The sequence below is a fragment of the Leptosomus discolor genome, chromosome 1 (assembly GCF_034619465.1).
Source record: "Leptosomus discolor isolate bLepDis1 chromosome 1, bLepDis1.hap2, whole genome shotgun sequence".
Classification (NCBI taxonomy): domain Eukaryota; kingdom Metazoa; phylum Chordata; class Aves; order Leptosomiformes; family Leptosomidae; genus Leptosomus; species Leptosomus discolor.
This window is the reverse complement of record NC_141391.1, coordinates 11767403-11787712: the sequence shown is the minus strand read 5'-3', so window position 1 is coordinate 11787712 and position 20310 is coordinate 11767403. Positions and strand designations below refer to the sequence as shown.

Below are 20310 nucleotides of genomic sequence, written 5' to 3'. Positions count from 1 at the left end.
CATGCTGTCCTATATTTAAACAATGCAATGCTACCTCTTTCCTCAACAAAAATCCGACATGTCTGCAGAACTGTTGATTGAGTTTGCCACTATCAGAGTGTGAACTTCTTAAAAGAAACAAAACCCTCATATTGTAGAAGATCCAGCTGTTTGCAAACTCTGCTAAAAACAGCTAAAATCATGTTTGCTGAAAAGGTGAGTAAAGGACATTTGTTCATGGATGGAAATGCATTAAATTGTAGAATTTCAGGAAAAGTAGTTAGGATTCTGCAATACTGAAACAGTATACTGACCCAGACCTGTCGTCCAACACAATCACATATGCAATTGCACCAGAACCTGGGGAAACCTGAACTAATTCTTCTTGCTTGTCCTGGTCAAAAAAGACTAAAGAATAAGAAGGAAATTTGTGACATGGAAAGACAGCTGCATTGAGGTTGTTAGATGAAAAGTATCACATAGTGCTGTCTTTCTAGCTGTTATATCATCTACAAATACATGTTAACTGCAGCTGATTTTCAGTCACCAATTAGAAATTTTTTTTTAATAGAAAATAACATAAAATACATCCTAAACTGCAAAAGTTACTAGAAAGCAACGCTGCAGTGTCTCATGCTTTTACAACACCACCAAACTGAGCAACACAAGCACCTGAAAACCAGGAAACAAAGACTCGAAGTTTTAACTGATACAGCCTTCATCAGCTCTACAGCAGGTACCCTGGGAACACGTCACATGGAACAACAGAGAGGAGAACAGCAGCATGAAAGAGTGTTTGAACTTAGCTGAACTGTACCGTACAGGACCTTATTCCATCTGTTCTGAATTCCAACATTGCATATACTTCACCAGAAATAACCCTAAACTCTACCACTCCCTCACAACACTTGCTTTAACCCTCACTCATATCCAGCTCCCACAATAAGAAAACCCTTGGGCAGCAGCGAGGAGACCTACAGAGAAGCACGTACTAAGGGATACAAATGAAAGTAGAGGCACTCCTCCTTCCAAGCATTCTGAAACCCATGAGGGTCAAACCTTACTCGGTTTTTCCAGATACATCAGTACCAAAACCCCTATCACCCAACACACTACCCTATACATAAGGTGCTGGATGTAGCTGTGAAAAGCTTTGACAGCTTCACTGGCTCAGAGAGGGACTAGTATACCCTTATTCCTTTCTTTTCTTGTCAGTGGTCTGAATATCCCTGAACCTGATGGTCTGAAGGGGCACAGCAACACATAAGGCAACTTAAACTCCACATTAATGAAGTTCCATTAAATTAAAGTTTCCTACAAGTTAACTCCAAAGTGAAAATGCACATGATGTTCTTCTCCTGCAGTTCAAATCTGCAATCCTATAGTAACTTCTATACCTATGCAGAATCTCTCTGAAACCAAAAGAGCATGAAGTTGACCACTAAAAACGGTACAGCATACAATTAAAAATATGGATTTTATCTACTTTCCTCCCCAATAGCCTTAGGTACTGGTTTCCTATCAAAGTTAAACAGCTTACCCTACATTTAGTATTCCCTATAAGAAACAAAGAAATTGGAGGGGAGATCATGCTGCTAAAAAGGCAGCACTATCTTTATTACAGAACTAAACAAACTGCTACTACTGCATCATTGTGACAGAAGGCTGAGGTGGTGTGTACGTGCTGAGAAAGATCATTGTAGAGCTCAATATCACTTTGGCTATTAAATGATAATGAGATCATGATGAAGTTTAAAAGACACATTAACCACAAAAATAAGATCTCGGATGACAAGCAGTAAAGTCCACACACAACAAGAGATCAGAAATAAACAAATACCAAAGCTTAGTAGTAAGGAGGCTGCTAATACATAATTCATTAATTTTCTTGGGTTTTGCTGAATCACTCTCCTTATAGCATGTAAATAGTAATTTTGGATATCCTGTTGTGAGGAGTCAGACCAATAAATAAATCACTACATTATATGGTACCCTGAAATTGTGATCACTGTCGCATTATGGATACATACCTCAAGAGGACGTGGTGGAGGAGGTGGCAGGCTTGCAACTTTGGCTGCTCTTTGTCTTTCCACTTCCAGAGCATGTTTACGTGCATTTGTTCGTCTTGGGGGGGGAAAAACAACCAAACAAACAACACCCCCCCCAACCAAAACAAAACACAAAAGAGAAGAGAGAAGTAAATTATTCAAGCAACAATGACAGCACTATGCAAAATAAAAGGTAAACATAAAAGTAAACAGATTCAGATGTACCTGAATGGAATGTTTGGGAGATAGGGATGGGCAAGCACACTGAAAAGTCAGAGCTTATGGCAGCACTGGAAAATTCATTTATTAAAGTAATGCAAAAACTTTAATACACACAAGCTTTTAAAGAACAAAGCAAAATCCCTGCTTTTCACTTAAGTTTTCAGAAAGCACTGCATCACTTCAACACATTTTAATTGCTCAAGCGTGGACAAAACTAAGTATTTAATCAATACTTCTCAGCTCTACTGAGGCATGACTATCCCCAAGACTACACAGTTCATTTTTTGGGCCAGCTGAAGTGTGGTCCAACCTGCTTAAAAAAACAAAACACACTAGGAAGGAAGACCACGACAAATGCAACAGGTCATTTTTTCAAGTGGGTAACTCTCCATCAGGAACTGGTCCGAGAACACTTAATTTCATGTGTCACCAAATACCTGTCAGCCAACAACCCAGACTGAACATGGTGACATAGATGAAAGGCCCCCCACTCACGGAGAGGCTCTAAGGCCAGCTCACACACTTCACATTTTTTTCTTGGTTTTAAACCCACAGTTTTTATCAACATCCACAAGCTTTGTCCATGAGCAGTAATTCTCCAACCCATAACACTTCAAGGCGAAAAAAGCTCTGAGCAAGAAGCATCAAGATTTTTGCCTTTCACCTCCTTGTGACACTGTAAAATACATTCTATGCTTAATAAAACTAGGTAACTATTGCATACCGGGCTTGCTCGCGAAGTAATTTTTCTTTTTGGTACTTCTGCTCTTTCAGGGCTTTCCTATGTCTCTTCTCTGCTCTTTGTTTCCTTTCCTCTGCTTGCTTTGCCAGAGCTTCTAGGTCAGGTTCCTTAACAAAATATTGCAAGCACTGAATACAGGATTTTACTCACTTCTTATACTACCAGTGTGATATTTCAAATTAAGTACTGCTGGTAAGAATCACAAGCTCAAAATTACTGTCTACAGTATTAAGAGTAAAAATACTCTAAATAATAACTTTTCTTTCTCTGTCATCTTTATTCTCTTATTTTCTACCACTAACAGCAGCAAATTTGCCACATTCCTCAGCAACTGTAACCAAATACTGATGTGGAAACCTTAGCTTCTCTCTGCATCCCTTTGATAAAGAGGGTAATACAAATATGCGCACACATCTTAGCAAATGCTGACTAAACTGTTCAGAGAAAGCACTACTACCTTTTAGCCATTAATTACAACAATTGTGCATCAACAGAAACACTTCTTTACGATTAGTTCTGTGTTCCTATGGCATCGGTACCACGGTTGTCCACAAACTCACCATCCTAGCATCAGGAAGGACTTTACAAAGAAGTTCATTTAGAGACACTGAGATATAGAAGAGTATGATGCTATTCCACTTGGGTTAAAAAGCCTGAGCAATTCAGGAAGTAAGCTGGCCTGCAAAATTCACGCAAGAAATCTGTGGCACCGCTGATTTCTATAAACCTGGTTCAGAGTCTAATCTATGGAAAATTTCTACCCAACAACCTCAATCTCTCAAAGAGAGCCTACACAAGGTACAGGATTTTAAAGAAAGTGAAAATAGTTTTTAGGCACAGAATTAAGAAACCAGTTTGCACGCCAGGCAAAGGCCTCTGAGGCCCCTACCAAGGCTTTCCATGTCACTTAAGCACTGAAGAAAAAAAAAAAAGCTAAGTGTATTTTCCTAACCATACAAAAGATAGTTACATGGTAGAGAAAAAGAAGTTACTATATTACTGGCATATTTGAGAACGATTCACCATGTGCAATAGTCAAGTACAAACGCACGCTATCATATATGTGTACAATCTAACATGAACAAAATAACTTTAGGAGTCTGCACAGCAAAAGCCTTAGCAGATGGGCCAGCTAAACCATTTAACGCCGGTCTTGTAGCAAGTTATCTGCAAAAAAGTACATAAACATTTCTAAGAAGTTTACATTCTTAAAAAACTGTCATTTAGGTATTAGGACAGCAAGATCAAGAATATGAAAAAAAAAAAAACAAAACTAAATCTTGGTATTTCCAGAACATCAAGAATTTCTCTGACAATAATATTGAACCATTTCACTTACGTTCTCCTTGGCTTGTCGGTGACCCTCACCAATCGCTTTTAAGCTTGATAAGTACAGTTCTTCTAAGGCTTTCATCTTTTCATCCTGTGCTTTCTGCCATTCAGCTCTCAGTGCCTCCTCTAGCTGATGTAGTTGTTCTTCTCTTCTCTGCTTTACTTTCTGTCTTATCTGCAAGGCTATATACTTTTGTTGCTCTCTAACCTGTAGAAACAGCATTTATGTTTTATCAGCAACTTAAAGCACAGTATTTTTTGCAGCAAGTCTTTACACAACATAATCTACCCTCCTTTCAGCTTTCCATCTCATCTGCTATTCCATTAACAATCTGTCCAGAAAATACATTAAAGTTGCTATTACCTTTTTCCAAAATGAATATATTAAAGAATAGATTTAATCTTAGTTAAATGTTTCAGTTAAAGTCCAAAGAGCAACATAAAACTGATAAACAAAATGCAAAAACTGCTCGGAATATCTTTCCCTCCAAAACAATAATTTACTAAAGACTTCTATTACGATGCAACATGGTTTAAAGAAAATCAGTGACTATACTGATAAAGTCTCTTTACTAAGTTTTTGTTTTCCCCTTTGTCAGTAAAATTCTCTTTAAAAGAGAAAAACATACAGAGAAAAAAAGCCCAAGACAGGTGAAAGATTAATACATAGTAAATGTCTTCAAGATCTGTATTTTTTGAAGATGTGAAAGACCTGAGCAGTTTGTGTGGGACAAAGCAGAAGGACAGGAAAGAGAGAAATGGAGAAACAGCACTGTGGTCTAACAGCAGGACAGCAGAACAGAAATGGAAGAAAAATGCGATGATCAGCAGACACGTCCTGCAGAACACAAAGGTACTCTGCTCAGCCGTTCTAAAGTCCTTCAAGCACTCAGAGCTATGACACAGTGCAGCAATTCAGTCCATCCAGCAGAAAGCTGTGACGTTCTGGATTAGCAGTAGTTGTCTGTCTTCTTCCACGCAATTGGTGTGAACACACCTGGAACACTAAGAGGTATGAATCCTTATACAAGTGACATGTCACAGAAGAGAGACAACTGCATGTCCACGGCCAAATAAAAAGGGTAGATACCAGAAAGCTGGCAGGGAAGAAAAGATTCTGGAACAGATGCCAAAGGGAGCCTAGCAAACAGAGCAGGTATCACAACCAAAATAGGCACTCAGAAGTAAACAAACATGCAAAAAGTAAAATAATTCAGAAACTAACCAGAAACCTAATATACAATATTATGACTTTTAAATTTAGTTTACATTAAATAATTTTTTTCAGTTAATTTTCCTAGCTTATTTGTTACATAATTAAATGAAACACAACGTGAAAAAACACAGGCATACTTGCTGTAGCCTCAGCTTTCTTCTTCTTTCATATTCTTCTTTCAGAAGCATGGTTTCTTCATTAGGGCTAAGCCTCAATTTCCCAGCTTTTGCAACTTTCCTTGTCATCTTTGGGAACGCTGAATAATCAACTTCTGTGAGAAAAACACAAAAAACAGAATTAGTGCATAAATTGTGCATAGGTAAACCAGCTATAAAAAACAGATATTGCTACAATCTTACAAATCTATCACGGTATCTAGGAGTGTGAGCTTCTACAACTCTTCACGACTGTTCCAACTGTATTCAACAACATTGGCATTATTTTTGTCAGTTACAAAACATGCTGCTTTTGAACTATTATGCTATGTAGCACACTGTGCAACCGCATTATGTTCACGTTCTACACTGTTGACCAGAGGCACATCTGCAAAGTGAAGAGCAAACACCACTCCACTCCTGGGACGAGAAAAAAAAACCCTACTGAAAACCACTCAACACAGTAAAGCAAGCTGGTCACTGAGGTGATTTGTAGTGAAATATTCTCATAACAGTTATAAGATACAGAGTTTGCTAACATTTTTGACTGTGGTCCAAGGTTTTCTGCCTTGAAGACTGTGAAACTCCGACAACCATATGCATACCAAGCATTTCACTAGAATGCTAAAATTGCTCACTAACAATTTTTTATTCAAGTTTTCTTAAGCAGCCATTTCAAATGATGTTTCCCTCTAGATTTTACTGTGGAACCAGGATTTGCTGGTTCTGCAGATTGCTTCCTGTTTTTCTCACAATTAGAATTTTCATCTGCACAGGAAAAAAAAAAAAAAAAAAAAAAAAGACTTTTTCAGCCTGATATGCAGCCTAGTCCAAATCTGCCCCCCATCTTTATTTATTTATATCCCTGAAGATACTCTCCCAGAACAAAGCAACAAAGATTTTCAAAAGTCGCTGTTTAGTTGTAAAAATCAAAATCTTATTACTAGTGAAAAAATCTATGTAGCACTGGAAAGATTTCACTATTGTAAATTAAAAAACCAACAAAACTCTAAAGAAATCAGGTGAGGTGTAAAAACGAAATAATTATCCGTAAGATAATTTTGGTACAGGGTTATTAAGCCAATGAATCCCGAGTTCATTACAGGATAAACATGGACGGAATATCATGGTTCTTGCTAGCGTTCCCTTATTCCTCTGATGAGGTACAAAACCAGAAGTTTATCGACATACAGGATTAAGGAGCAAATGACCTTCTCCTCCCCCAGAAAAAAAAACCAACCCAAACTATACAAAGTCTAGATCTAACACTTCAACGAGAAGAGCAAAAGCAGATCACGCAAACGCCACAGTAAAGCAAAGAGCGTCTGCACAGACTCGGCTGCAGCACAAAGCAGTCAGTCAATACACGACAGCTAAAGCTAAGCCAGCCTTTCCCGGGAACCCCCCACTACAGAGCTTCCTGTAAGCAATGTTAGCACCTCGGACCGCCCTGCCCAGCACAGCCAGGGACAAGCACTTCTCCAGAGCCGGGAAGCGAAGCAGCAGAACGAAAAGGTTAACGCCAAGCGCCTGAGGCGGTGGCTCGGCTGCCTCGGGGACACTGAGGAGGACGGAGCACACGCAGGCCCCCAGGGAAAGCCCCACCGCCAGCGAGGCCTGCCCGGGTGGCCCCGGGCCCACTCGGGCCGCTCCCAATCAGCCACGAGGAGCCGCCACCGGGGCCGCGGCCTCTGCAGCCCGACCAGCCCGCGCTGAGGGGGCACAACGCGGAGGGAAGAGGGAGGGAAGAGGAAGGGAAGAGAAGCTCGCCCTCACCCAGCCCCAGGCGCGGGAACAGGGAAAGGAAAGAAGGGAGCGACCCCACGGCGGGGCTGCCCACCCGTACCCGCCGCTGTGCCCGCCGCTTCTCCCGCCGCCAGCTGGGCCCTCCCGGCCGCCGTCCCGGCCGCCGTCCCCGCCGCCAACGGCTGCCCCCTCCTGCCGCGTCACCTCCAACGCTCACCCCGAGCGGCCAATGGCTGCGGGCGCAGCGGGAAACCAAGCGCCACGGCGGGCCTCGCCGTCTGCGCATGCGCTGTGCTCCCCTCGCCCCTTGCCCCCACACCGCCCAGCGCTGAGGGCTCACAGCAAGGCGCGTGCGCCACTGAGACACCCTTCCCCGCCTGCCAGTATGCCTGGGCCCCGCCCCTGCCTTCGCGGTGACCAATGGGAAGGGAGGAAAGGCGTGACTGGCCGAACGCGGCGAATATAAAATGGCCGCTGAGGGCGAAGCACGCGTGTGGCTGTCCTGCTGTTTCCCTCTCTGTCAGTTCGCCCGCCGCTCCCTTCCGAGGGCTGACTGGAAAGGGTCATTTATGCACTAGTTCTGTTTTTTTGCCTCCTCGGTCAGGCAGCTCGGTGCCTGCCTGCAGGGGCTCACTGCTGCGGCTCCCTCAGGGCGCCCCGGGAGCAGCCCCCGGGTGGGTGTGGGAGCAGCCTTGGCTGACCTGGAGGTGGTGGGGGAGCAGGATAAAGCTCAGCACTGCTGGTTTTACCTCACTAGTTCTGCCCCTGCGTACCTTTCTTGTCCAACAGCCTTTTGGGATGTCCTGTGTGAGTAGGAGCAGTGCCTGGGGACCATGACGGTACCCCGGACATGTAGGTAGTGCTGCTCTGCCTGTGCTCAGGGATTGCCTACGGCTGGCTGAGTCGCTTCTATAATGAGTGGCTCTGTGCTGCTCTTTCTTTTATAAATCTCTTTTTTTAACTAATGGCTGCTCCTTGTAAGTCTGATGCAATACTTGTTTGCTTCTTTGCTTTCATCTTCCTGTTTTAGTTTTCTTTCTAAAAGGGACCATTTATCACATGTGAGAGACTTGCAGCATTTGGGACTTGAAAGTGGAGTCATCCGATGCCCTTGATTTATGAGGAACATAAAAATGAGCAAAAACTTGTTATTCATGTTGAGCAAAACAATTCTGCTGCACATACAGATGAAGCAAGAGAGGCTGGACTAGACTGATCCTTTGCACTGAGTATGTTTGCAGGGTCTGAGCTGCTGCTGCAAAAATGGAGGAAATGCTTGTGACTTATAACCGATTAGGCACAAAGGAGATAATTGGTTGTCCCATGCCGAAATGTAAGTGGCAATATATAATTACTTTCTAAGGCAGCTTCTTCTGGAAAAAACAAAAACCAATTTTGTGCTAGGAGCTAACTGTCACGGTAACCCACCATGTTGTGCCCTACAGGACTGAAACGAGGAGCGCTGAGATTGCTTGGTGAGACTTAGTGGTTTAGTGGATGTGGATGCATGGCTGCACAGGAAATACACTTAAATACAGGATTGCACAACAAAAGACATGAGCCTAGGAAAAAGAGGTGACATAGCAGCTGAACGTGCTTTCTTCCCTGACTTTTGCATTTTACTGCTAAACTGCCTGCTTATTCACAGGCTTCTGTGCTATGGGATCAGTTAGGGAGATAATTTGCTTCCTGTCAAGTGCTTGTAACTTGCTGCAAACTGCTGACTGTAATAGCTGGTACCAAGTTAATACCTGATTGTACATTAAAGACACCCAGATGTTTCACAGTATGCATATTGAATAAATTAAATGTGAGTAGTGTGCTTACAAATGTGTTTTCCAGTCTCCTTATTGGATTTTTTTTGTCCTTCAGTATTTTCATTATGGCAGTGCTCTCCACAATAACATCTCTTCTAAATAGCTTTATCCTGCAGGTCAACAGGTAAAAAAAATTGAAGACGGTCAATTAAGAGAGTAATTGAGATTATAGATTTTAGAATCCTATAGTTGTAAAATGTGAAAGAGGTCAAATACATGCTCCTCAATTACACTGTTGGAAAAAAGGGATATTATGAAACCTACATGTGCTGGGTAAGAATTTTGTTTCAAGGGTGTTTCCTAGTCAATGTATTGCAGAATTATTTCTGCTACCACTTAATTTACATAAATATACTGGAAAACAGGAATTTAGCAAATAGTCATTTCAATACTGTAATGTTTCCTACTTTCTACTATACCGGTTTGAATTACAGTATTACAGGCCTGTGTTAATTCTTTCCCCTTGTGAAGTAGGTGGTGTTGCTTTTACAAAAGGTGAATAGTCATGCAGCAGTATTGGTGCATCTAGCCAGGCCTATATAAATCTGGAGATGACGACTCCCCTGTGCTTCAATTACTGGTAACATTTCTCCTGGGGGTAAAGAATGACACTTGGAGGAGTTATCTACAAACTCCCAAGATAGCTGGGAGAAAATCTGAATTTTTTTCAAGAACAGAATGCTTTCTGTACATTAAAAATGTCTTGCAGTGTGAAGCTACGTGAAAACACAGATTTAAAAGAAATCATTTTTATTTCATGTGTTTGAAGTTGAAGAGGGGTTGTATGACTGAAGTCTGCTGCTGAGGTGGCCTGCAGTGCGTGGTCAGGAGCTCAAATCACAGTGTAGGCCTTCTGTTCTCCCAGAAAACGGCTTTTGAAAGTGGGACTGTCTGTAGTTCTCTGTCAGAGGATGTTTATTCCATCAGTGGCTGAAGCACTGTCATAGATGGAATGATGCACTTCCCTTGTAAGAGAGAAGTAGCAGTAAGTTTATTGATATTAAACAGTAATTTAACCAAGTTTGATAATAAACGTGACAGTGGTTTAAGAAGATCCAACGGTGAGGTACACTTGGTTTACTGCATAGAGGATAAGCTCAGACAAAACTGCCAGGGAGACCCTCCTGTTGAGTCATGAGGTTCAGAAAGGACCCCCTTGCTTTCTAAACTCCTTCTCAGGGAGGAGTCCAGGGGTGGCTGGATCCAGTCCTAGTCCCAGACTTGGTCACAGTTTATGTCTAAAGGATTATATATGAGGACAATCAATCCTTTATATCACTTAGCTAAGATTTCAAAGTTTCAGCACACTTATTCCCAATTCACTTACTGAGTATCTGATGCGATAAGGAATCTCTCACTCTCAAGAAGTAACCTTGAGAGGTCTCCCCCCTCAAGGGGAGATCGTGGCGTGCAGGCCACTGCCATGCAGGAGAGCTCAATGGGCCCTGGGCAGTCACTATTTATGGAGTAAGATGATTGACTCATAGTCATATTTGCATACTGGCTACAGAAGTTAGTTTCTTCCAAATTTGGCTTGAGTTGGACCTTGGCCAGTGCCATGGTCAGGTGGGCACGTTATTTGCAACAGCCCTTGGCTATTGTGTTATCTGTCTCCCCTGAACCCACCCTGAGCTGGATGCAGCCATCATGACCAGACCATCCATTACAGCCGCCACTGGTGGTTATCACCTGAGCGGAGTTGCAGGAAATGTTGGGGGCAGCACACTGCAACAGCCGCTGCAAGAGACTTGGCACAGGCATGCTGCCTTGGTGTGCTCTGTGCGACTGTTTCGTCTGGATGCAAGATTAGTGAGACTGGAGTTGCCTTCTTCAACCCTGAGAGAAGAGATTCCCTGTCTCATAGGCAAGGTCTGGTCTGCTTGACCAGCACCTGCAACCTGTATCTCCTACTGCCGCGCAGGAGCACTTGCTCCTTTCTTCATTAGAAATTCTTAACTGGCCACTCGTGTGTCTCACTCGCACAAGGGAAGGATGACCCTGCAGGCTTTTCTGCATCTTCAGCAGAGAAGCACTGGTTTTATAGGTTTTCTGAGATCCAGTAATGGAACAGTACAACCACTTGACAGCTCACCCTTGTGCGAGACTTGGCACCCTGCAAGAATTAAGTATTCTCCTTGAAAACCTCTGAAGGGAGAGCTTTAAAGAAAGTGTCATATTCAGACACTAACCTCCCCCCCCAACCTGCCCTGAGTCTTCTAACACCTCATTAGGCAGTAATGCAGTTTTCTGTTGTCTCCTCCTTACTGATTACTGAAGTATCAGAATGAAATGAGAACTTCCCTCAGTTTGAATTGGCCTTTCTCTGCATTCAGTGTTCCTCACTTTATCATATGGTCTTAAATGTTTCCCTGTGGCTCACTTTGTTTTGATCTGTGATTACTTCTGCCATGCTGTTTTATCTCTTTCAGCACCTGACTCCGGATGTCTAATTATCATGACCGCCAGGAACTAACAGGATGTGGTTTTACAAAGGTTTGTAATCCTCCAGTTCGTACAGTCTCAGAACTGCAAAGTGCCTTTGTTAAATAGCTTGCATTAAGTGCGTTTTTAACGTGTAAGCTTCTCGAACATAGATGGAGTTTCCTAACAAGGAAAAAGGGCCAGTCTGTATTTTTGAGAGTGACTAATCTGCTATGGTCAGCCCATGCAAGCACAACTTGTAATAGTCTCTGCCTGAGACTGATTTGGAGACAAATTTTCTTGACAGATGTGGAAGGGTAGCTTTTGTTATTATAGTCCATGTCATGTAACAGAAGGCTGCAAAGCTACGCTTTCCTGTACCAAAGCAGCTGTATCCAGAGCTGTGCCTGTATAAATATTCAGCGTGCAGATTCTGTTAATGAAAAAGATGCTACAGTTAAAAAAAAAAAAAAAAGAAGCAAAATAGGAAACATGAAAAGCTAAGTACCTGGTAAAAGGATAATTACATGTAATTAAATTAAATACAATGTGAAGCCCAAAATTATTGTCATGGAAAGACAAAGAATGGCTGTAAATTCAGATCTGGTTTTAGATATAAATGGTGTTGACTTACAGGAAAATAAAAGCATGCTTTCTTCTGAGATTGGTCCAGAAGCTCTTGTTAGGGAACCAACAGCAACCTTAAGCAATGCCCGTTCTCTGTCATGAATGCCCCTGGGACTTCACTTGGCATCCTTAGCCCAGCTTAATGGTTTGGGTCTCTGGGAAACGACCAGCCTTGGGATGGTAAGAGCAGCACCAAGTGCTTAAGAACTTGTTAATCATGCATGAACCATGGTGCTGCATAAGGTCACTTTAAAATGGGCTCTCAAACTCAAACAAATTAACTATCCCAAATCTCAAAGCCAACAGAACTGAGCTGGATTCAGGTTTTCACAGGCAAAAAGGAGCCTTGTGTAGCTACACTGCTGCGTATCCCCAGAACTTAATTAGTGATGCCGGCGTATGCAGGATTCTATAACAGAAATGTGGTGTGTGCGCATTCATTTACTAAAATTCTTGTAATCTGTGTTCAGCCTTCTAAGATACATTGAAACCATACGTAGGATTTTCTCCAGTTGTTAGAACGTGCATAGTAACCGTGTGCACAAACCAGCCAGTTATGCTCAGTCCGGTAAGCTTACAGCTCGTCTTTGCCAGATTTCCTCAACTGCTATACTGTGACTTGCTTGGCCAACCTTCCAGTGTTTCTTCTTGTAATATCTACTTTCATTTTCATTTCAGAACCTATACTGAACATTACTTGCTTTACTGCAGGTGGTTTCAAGCAGAAAATAGAATGGTGCTGGATTTTCTGGAATTTCATTTAAATACCAGATTCTACTCCAGCAAGATCTCTTAAATGGCTTAAAATTTCACCTTGTAGAAAAATACCTCTTCATGTGATTAAAACCACTTTTTTTAGTTTACTCCTACATTAGTAGTAAGTGTCATATTTTCAACATTAGTACAGATGAAACTGGGAGAAAACTGATTTTTTTTTCTAATTTTAAAATGATTACTTTTTCTCCAACCTAAATTGGCTTGTATTGTATTGTTTGCCTCCTCCTTTTGATTGCTTTTATTTTCTACATTGTATATGGGAAGTGTTGGAATTTTCACAAGCTTCAGTTTCCCTCAGGTGTGCATCCAAATGCTGTGCTGTAAAGCAATAAATTAATGTAAGAACATCTTGAAGAAGGCTTTAAGTTTTTTAACTCTTTCCCCCAGGGCTCAGTGCTGGGGCCACTCCTGTTTAACATCTTTATCAATACTTTGGACACGGGGATGGAGTGCACCCTTAGTAAGTTTGCAGATGACACCAAGGTGGGTGGAAGTGCTGATCTGCTTGAGGGTAGGGAAGCTCTGCAGAGGGATCTAGATAGGCTGGATCCCCAGGCCAAGGCCAGTTCCATGAGTTTCAATAAGGCCAAGTGTCGGGTCCTGCACTTCGGCCACAACAACCCCCAGCCGCGCTACAGGCCTGGGGAGGAGCGGCTGGAGAGCGGCCAGGCAGAGAGGGACCTGGGGGTCTTGATGGATAGCCAGCTGAACGTGAGCCAGCAGTGTGCTCAGGTGGCCAAGAAGGCCAATGGCATCCTGGCCTGGATCAGGAACAGTGTTGTCAGCAGGAGCAGGGAGGTGATCATTCGCCTGTACTTGGTACTGGTGAGGCCACACCTTGAATCCTGTGTGCAGTTTTGGGCCCCTCTCTACAAGAAGGACGTTGAGGTGCTGGAGAGGGTACAGAGGCGGGCTACCAAGCTAGTAAAGGATTTGGAGCATGTCTCATATGAGGAACGGCTGAGGGATCTGGGGCTGTTTAGCCTGGAGAAGAGGAGGCTGAGGGGAGACCTTATGGCTCTCTACAACTACCTGAAAGGAGGTTGTAGCGAGGCAGGGGTCGGTCTGGTCTCCCTAGCAACGAGTGATAGAACAAGGGGAAATGGCCTTAAGCTGCACCAGGGGAGGTTCAGGGTGGATATTAGGAAGAATTTACTGAAAGGGTTGTCAGACGTTGGAACAGCCTGCCCAGGGAGGTGGTGGAGTCACCATCCTTGGAGGTGTTTAAGAGACAGGTAGATGTACTCAGGGACATGGTGTTGACAGAGTTAGGACAAAGGTTGGACTCCATGATCTTGAAGGTCTCTTCCAAACGAAACTGTTCCATGATTCTTAAGTCTACAGATTGTCAAAGAAGACGTTAAAGGTTCTGAAATCATAAAGAAGAAGTAAATGGGCAGGTCCTGCCAACTTAATGACTGATTCAATCAGTATCCCTTTTGATGTCTTAATAGACATTTATACATAAAGCAATCAAAAATGTGTACTAGGTACTCCCTTTCCTTACTGCTGGCTTCTGACATCTCTCTGACAGCTTCTACAGTGAGTGACACACAGAGTGAAGATCTCCTCTTAGGAAAGTACATGTCATTATCTTTGGATATCTGCTATAATATCTTAATATTGTTTATGAAATACCAGCAAAATGTTCACAGTGTAAAAGAGTGGATCCTGGTTTGATCAAAACCTTTACAGTCTAAATCAAACAGACTATGTGATCAGACAGACCTGTGATATACCAGATTATACTTCTACCACAAATTAGCTTTGATGTTTTCCTTAGTAGAAAGAAACTGATTATATAGATGGAGTCATTAAAAGACTTTATGGAGGAAATATGTTTCAAAGAGAACCTTACAAAAGGAGCGGATGGTGAAGGAAAATTTACAAGGAGAATGAATTTGCACCAAGAGGAGGAACTTGGAAAAAGCTGCAGAGTGAACACACCCATGTTTAAAAGAAAGCACTGAAAGTGGAGCAGGAATATACTGGTTCTTATTGCTCCATTTTTACTCTTTTTAACGGAAACCAATTTCTCCCCAGACATGGAGACATTTTCTGTCATGATTTTGCTAAATATTGTAGAATCCAAGGAGGGATGAAAGAACAAAGGGACTTTAGTGATTGGAGAGGCAAATTTAGAGTCAAGTCTGAGAGAAGAAAAAGTGGAATGATTTAGATGCTAGTTTGGTAAACTGGAGTCTGAGCTTCAGTTTTCTGCCAGACCATAGATTTTTATGCGTGTGATATTGGCTTAGTCTTTTGGGGATTGATCTGATAAATGGAACTAAGTTCCAGAATCCTGATTCTGAAAAGCCTTGCTAAGCTACTAAAGTCTAGAAGAAGTTAGCATTTTTTAAATCCTAAGGATCTCTGAGCTTCTAGAGTTGCTGACCTTTACATGCTCAAGCTGTTCTAATGTTGACAGGACTGAACAGCTCAGAATCTAAATCTGAAGAAGATTCAGGAGTTATTATTTTATTATGTAGGTCAACATCTAGTGTACTCAAAGTACATGCAACACAACGACTGCACAGTGTTCTGCACAAAACACAATGCTATTTTCTTTTGTGATTGGAGAGAAGAGGCAATTGGAGACCAGGCCTCCTGTTTTCCATGTTTTTCTCTGAACAGCCTGATTAGAGTAATCCGCTCACTCTCTCTATGGCCAAATTAATAGTGAATTACGTTTTGCACAGCGGCATGGCTTCACAGGAAGAGGCAGATGATTCCCATCTTCCTAGAGCGAGCTATGCCTGGTGGTTAGAACATCTCTGTGGGAGTTGACTCTGACTTGAATGAAAAAACCTTGAATCTTTACCACTTCCTCCACAAACTGCTGTTAAGTCAATGCAATTCTTACCACCTGCTCCTGTTGGGGGGGGAAAAAAAAGCTTTCCACAGCTTTTTTTTTTTTTTTTTTTTTGAAAATGTGGGTTCCTCTATTTAGTAGAGGCTAAAGACACATTTTCTGAAAAGCATATCCCTACAGGTCTGAAAGGTGGAACTCAAGATATATTCGTTTTCTCAGTATTCCCTGTAAGCTGGTGTGAGAGCTGTACCTTTGACTTTAAGCGGTTCCCTAATGGTGTGCTCACATCCTTAGATCATACCTCAAGGTCCCGGTAATGCCCAGGTGATGTACCCACCAGTATGAGCCTACACTAGGCCTAAAACCAGAGGCGCTTATTGAATCTGGCCCTTTGTTTCAGACATTAAAGTAATACTGAAGTCAGTAAAGGGGACAGCAGCGGTAGTGGAGAAAGATGTGGACAGCAGTATCATTTGCCCCAGTAACGTCCTTGGTAAAGCAATAACATTTTTTTCCCACTGGCCCAATAAAATTGCTTTCTTGGGTGATCAAGGCTCATCTGGAATTTTATCACTGTCCTTTTTAGAGGATAATTTAATTGTTTTACATTTATAGAGGCAAGGTAATAACCTTAGATTTACATAGAGCTAATTTCTTTCTTTGTGAGTGGGTTCTGTAGGATGTGAGCAATTAAGTTTCTGTGGGAGGATACAGGAAACATGATTAATGGATCAAAGAGACACCATCTAAGGGAAATGGGTATAATACCAAGGGAGATAATGCTCCATTTCATAATAGTTATGCAAATATGCCAAATGTTGGAGAATTCAATTAATATTTGACAAATGGATTTTCTGTCTTGCAGAGTAAACACATACTGGGAAAAAAACAAAGCTGTATTGTACATTTTCTGTTAGCTTCCTCTCACGCAGGCTGGGTTGGCTGGTCAGGCATCTCATTCCACTGCAGGTGGCAAAGAACAGCTCGGCACGAATCTGCCAGACAGTGATATTGTTTGGATGAAAAAGATTGACCAAGGTTAAATTCTATGCACACAAGACCTATCAGCGCTTGTCAGTGTGCTTAGGTCTGTTGCTCAGTCCTCTGCTGAAAGTTAAATTTTATTCCATGTAAATGAAAAGTGGTTTTAAGTATGAAGGAGATAGAATTAGGCAATATTTATGTTGTTGATTTTCTTTTTCTCTTTTCTCACCTATAAAAGCAACATTAGTAGAATAAACAATAATCTAGTAAGAACAGAATGCCTGAGCTAGTGGAAGACACCAGTCTGGGACTGGAAAAAACAGAGCCTCAGTTACCCAAGCATAAATGAAGTTAATACAAATCATATATAAAGGCAATGACTCATTCAGATACTGTAGTGATGGGAGATGCACACACACCTAGATTTACTGAAAACATAAGTTTCTTGTTTGTTCGCTAGCTTCCATACTGGATATAGTATTTTAATCTCCATTCTAAAATACTCTGTTCCCTTATTAAAGATTTAATACAAGGTTTTGTTCTGAAAATTCCTGATCCAGAGAAGGAAGGCATTTGAGAAACATACTGGAGGATACTGAAGAGTTTCTGACCACACGGACTGGGCACTGAGCTAACAAAATATGGCAAGAGTTATGGAGCGGAAGTTGTAAGTATGAAACTCAAGTTTGTCCTTTAGTTGCCACTGTGCAATAGCTGGGTATCATCGGGGCTGTGCCTGCATGCACACCCAAAGCCCTTAAGTCATGAATTCCCTAGGTGGTCTAGGAGCTCCCCAGTGGTCACCTGCGTCAGTGATTTAGATTGATTTGAAACAATGGACTGTCTTGAGGCAAGGCGACTGAACGGACTTCCAGCCACTTTCATAGTTAAAAATCTGACTTTCACAGAAAGTCTCCAGGTAGGACTTTCAGACAATTCTAGAGATTTCCCCAGACAGCTCCTGCTGTCCCTATATCAATTCATATGTTTAAGTGTGTTGATTAACATTCAGCGTGGAGAATCTGGTTGAGAGACTCCCTTGTGTTTCTTGCTGCAGAGTTGACCAGACTTTACATAGACATTTGGACATAGGCAGTAGAAACTGTTCCTACATATGCAAAACCAGTCATGTAGGACCTTTGTACATACTTACAACAGTTAGGAGATGTTTTGTTTAAATTTAAGTAAGACAATCTGTATGGATCATATACATGCTGGAGTGGTCATGTAGCACCATAGGCCAGTTAGATTACCTAAGAATTGAGCAAAGCAGTGGTTTAAGAAGCTGGATCACATGATCCAGTTAAGATGCCATTGCAAGGACCCCTTGCAATGGTGACTCCCATTGCCATCTCAACAACAACCAACCATCCTGTTTGAGAGATCTCATTCACTATGTGAGCATTACCCTGTGTCAAGATCTCAATAAGCTATCTCTTTTTAGCCAACACTCTGAGTGTCTGTGCAAAACAAATCCCGGGCTGTTAGGACATGGCATGCCTTGCAGCCATGAGGAGTTCTAGGGACATTGCTTCAGTGCCTAGAGACAAGGAGTTGGGAAGAACTTAAGAAATTAATCTTCAAAATCCTATGTTCCTTAGAATCACAGAATCACAGAATGTTAGGGGTTGGAAAGGACCTCGAAAGATCATCTAGTCTAACCCCCCTGCCAGAGCAGGACCACCTAGAGTAGATCACACAGGAACGCATCCAGGCGGGTTTTGAATGCCTCCAGAGAAGGAGACTCCACAACCTCTCTGGGCAGCCTGTTCCAGGGCTCTGTCACCCTCACAGTGAAAAAGTTTTTCCTTATGTTAATGTGGAACCTCCTGTGCTCCAGCTTGCACCCGTTGCCCCTTGTCCTGTCGTTGGCCATCACCGAGAAGAGCCTGGCTCCATCCTCCTGACACTCGCCCTTTCCATATTTATGAACATTAATGAGGTCACCCCTCAGTCTCCTCTTCTCCAAGCTAAAGAGACCCAGCTCCCGCAGCCTTCCATCATAAGGGAGATGTTCCACCCCCTTCATCACCTTTGTATCTCTGCGCTGGACTCTTTCCAGCGGTTCCCTGTGCTTCTGGAACTGAGGGGCCCCGAACTGCACACACTATTCCAGATGGGGTCTCACCAGGGCAGAGGAGAGGGGGAGGAGAACCTCTCTCGACCTCCTGACCACCCCCCTTCTAATCCACCCCAGGATGCCATTGGCCTTCTTGGCCACGAGGGCACATGGCTGGCTCATGGGCATCCTGCTGTCCACCAGGACCCCCAGGTCCCTTTCCTCTGTGCTAGTCTCTCTACTACTTGACTTGGAAGCTCTCTCAATGCTTCAAACCAAATTTCTGGTTATTGCTCTTTTCTGTGAAAGTAGGTGCCTACTCTGTGAAAACAAGTCCACCGTGATGCAGCCAGGAATGACTAGGCAAGCTATAAACTTATATATGTATCACACAAGGACTGTATTTTTTTCAGTATAAAGCATGACAGCCAAATTACTGTATTTAAAAGTGATACTACTGTTGCTTCTTCAGTTCTGTTGTTTAGTGGTCAAAGCAGTTCCCCAGGGCAGTGGAGATTTGTTGTTGATCCTTGGACTGCAACAGCCCTGTCTCAGGCTAGGAAGGTCTCTTTGGGTCATTCCCAGTGCCAACTGGGCTGCTGTGCATCCAGTAACGGCACTGGAAAGAAAACAGACAGGTAGTGCCAGGATCTAGAGGCATGGAGAGATGGTGAGAGGACCTGGAAGCTGGGGAAAGATTGAATTTTTCTCTGCTGTGCTCTGAACTATCAATGCATTTTACATTAAGTAATCATGAAATGAACATTCAAAGCTAATGAAGGAGTTCAGACCCCAGGTTAGGCTTGTTCCTCTAGAAGGAGCCAGCCATGCTCGGTTAGGCCACTACAGTGGGGCAGAAGGCTCTCTGCTGCATATCCTGAGCAGGCAGAAGCTCCAAAGTCCAGGAAAAGAGAAGTGCTCAGACACGTGTTATCCTCAGGATTTCATACTGGCTGGCCACCAAGCCCTTGTGTGGCATTCTGGGCTACCCTGGGATGTGTCTGATTCTTTTCTTTGAGGATATGGACCTTACATGCATAATTTCAGTTCTTTGATTCACCCTGGTGAGGCCAGACTTTGTGATGCCTCTAAGAAGTGCATAAATAGGCACTGGATCTCATCCTCGCATCATTTAAGTGTGCATTTTTCTTCTACTTTTGACTGTAGGGGAGGATATGAGCCGTATTTTCTACTCGTGAGGCATGTGTTCATTCATTTTGATTCACTATTGTCAAGTTACAATTGACAAAGTCAAGACCTTCAGAAAATCCTCATCTCTTCTACTAAGCAATCTATTTAAATCAGAAATAATAAATTTTAATAAACATGGATGTTTTCCTGAGTTTATGATTTCTTTTAACAAGCAATTTTGC

The 20310-nt window shown here is 42.5% G+C and overlaps 1 protein-coding gene across 2 annotated transcripts in view; it reads right to left on the bottom strand.

Annotated features, from left to right (window-relative positions):
- Positions 1–5784, bottom strand: part of CEP295 (centrosomal protein 295) — a 42162-nt gene extending 36378 nt beyond the window's left edge. For both annotated transcript variants that reach the window (XM_086481721.1, XM_086481722.1), the window contains exons 1-4: positions 5677–5784; positions 4331–4531; positions 2974–3098; positions 2010–2103 (exon numbers count right to left, since the gene is read on the bottom strand). In XM_086481721.1, the coding sequence (XP_086337847.1) occupies positions 2010–2103; positions 2974–3098; positions 4331–4531; positions 5677–5784 (528 nt within the window). The remainder of the gene's footprint in view (positions 1–2009; positions 2104–2973; positions 3099–4330; positions 4532–5676) is intronic.
- Positions 5785–20310: the final 14526 nt, after the last annotated feature.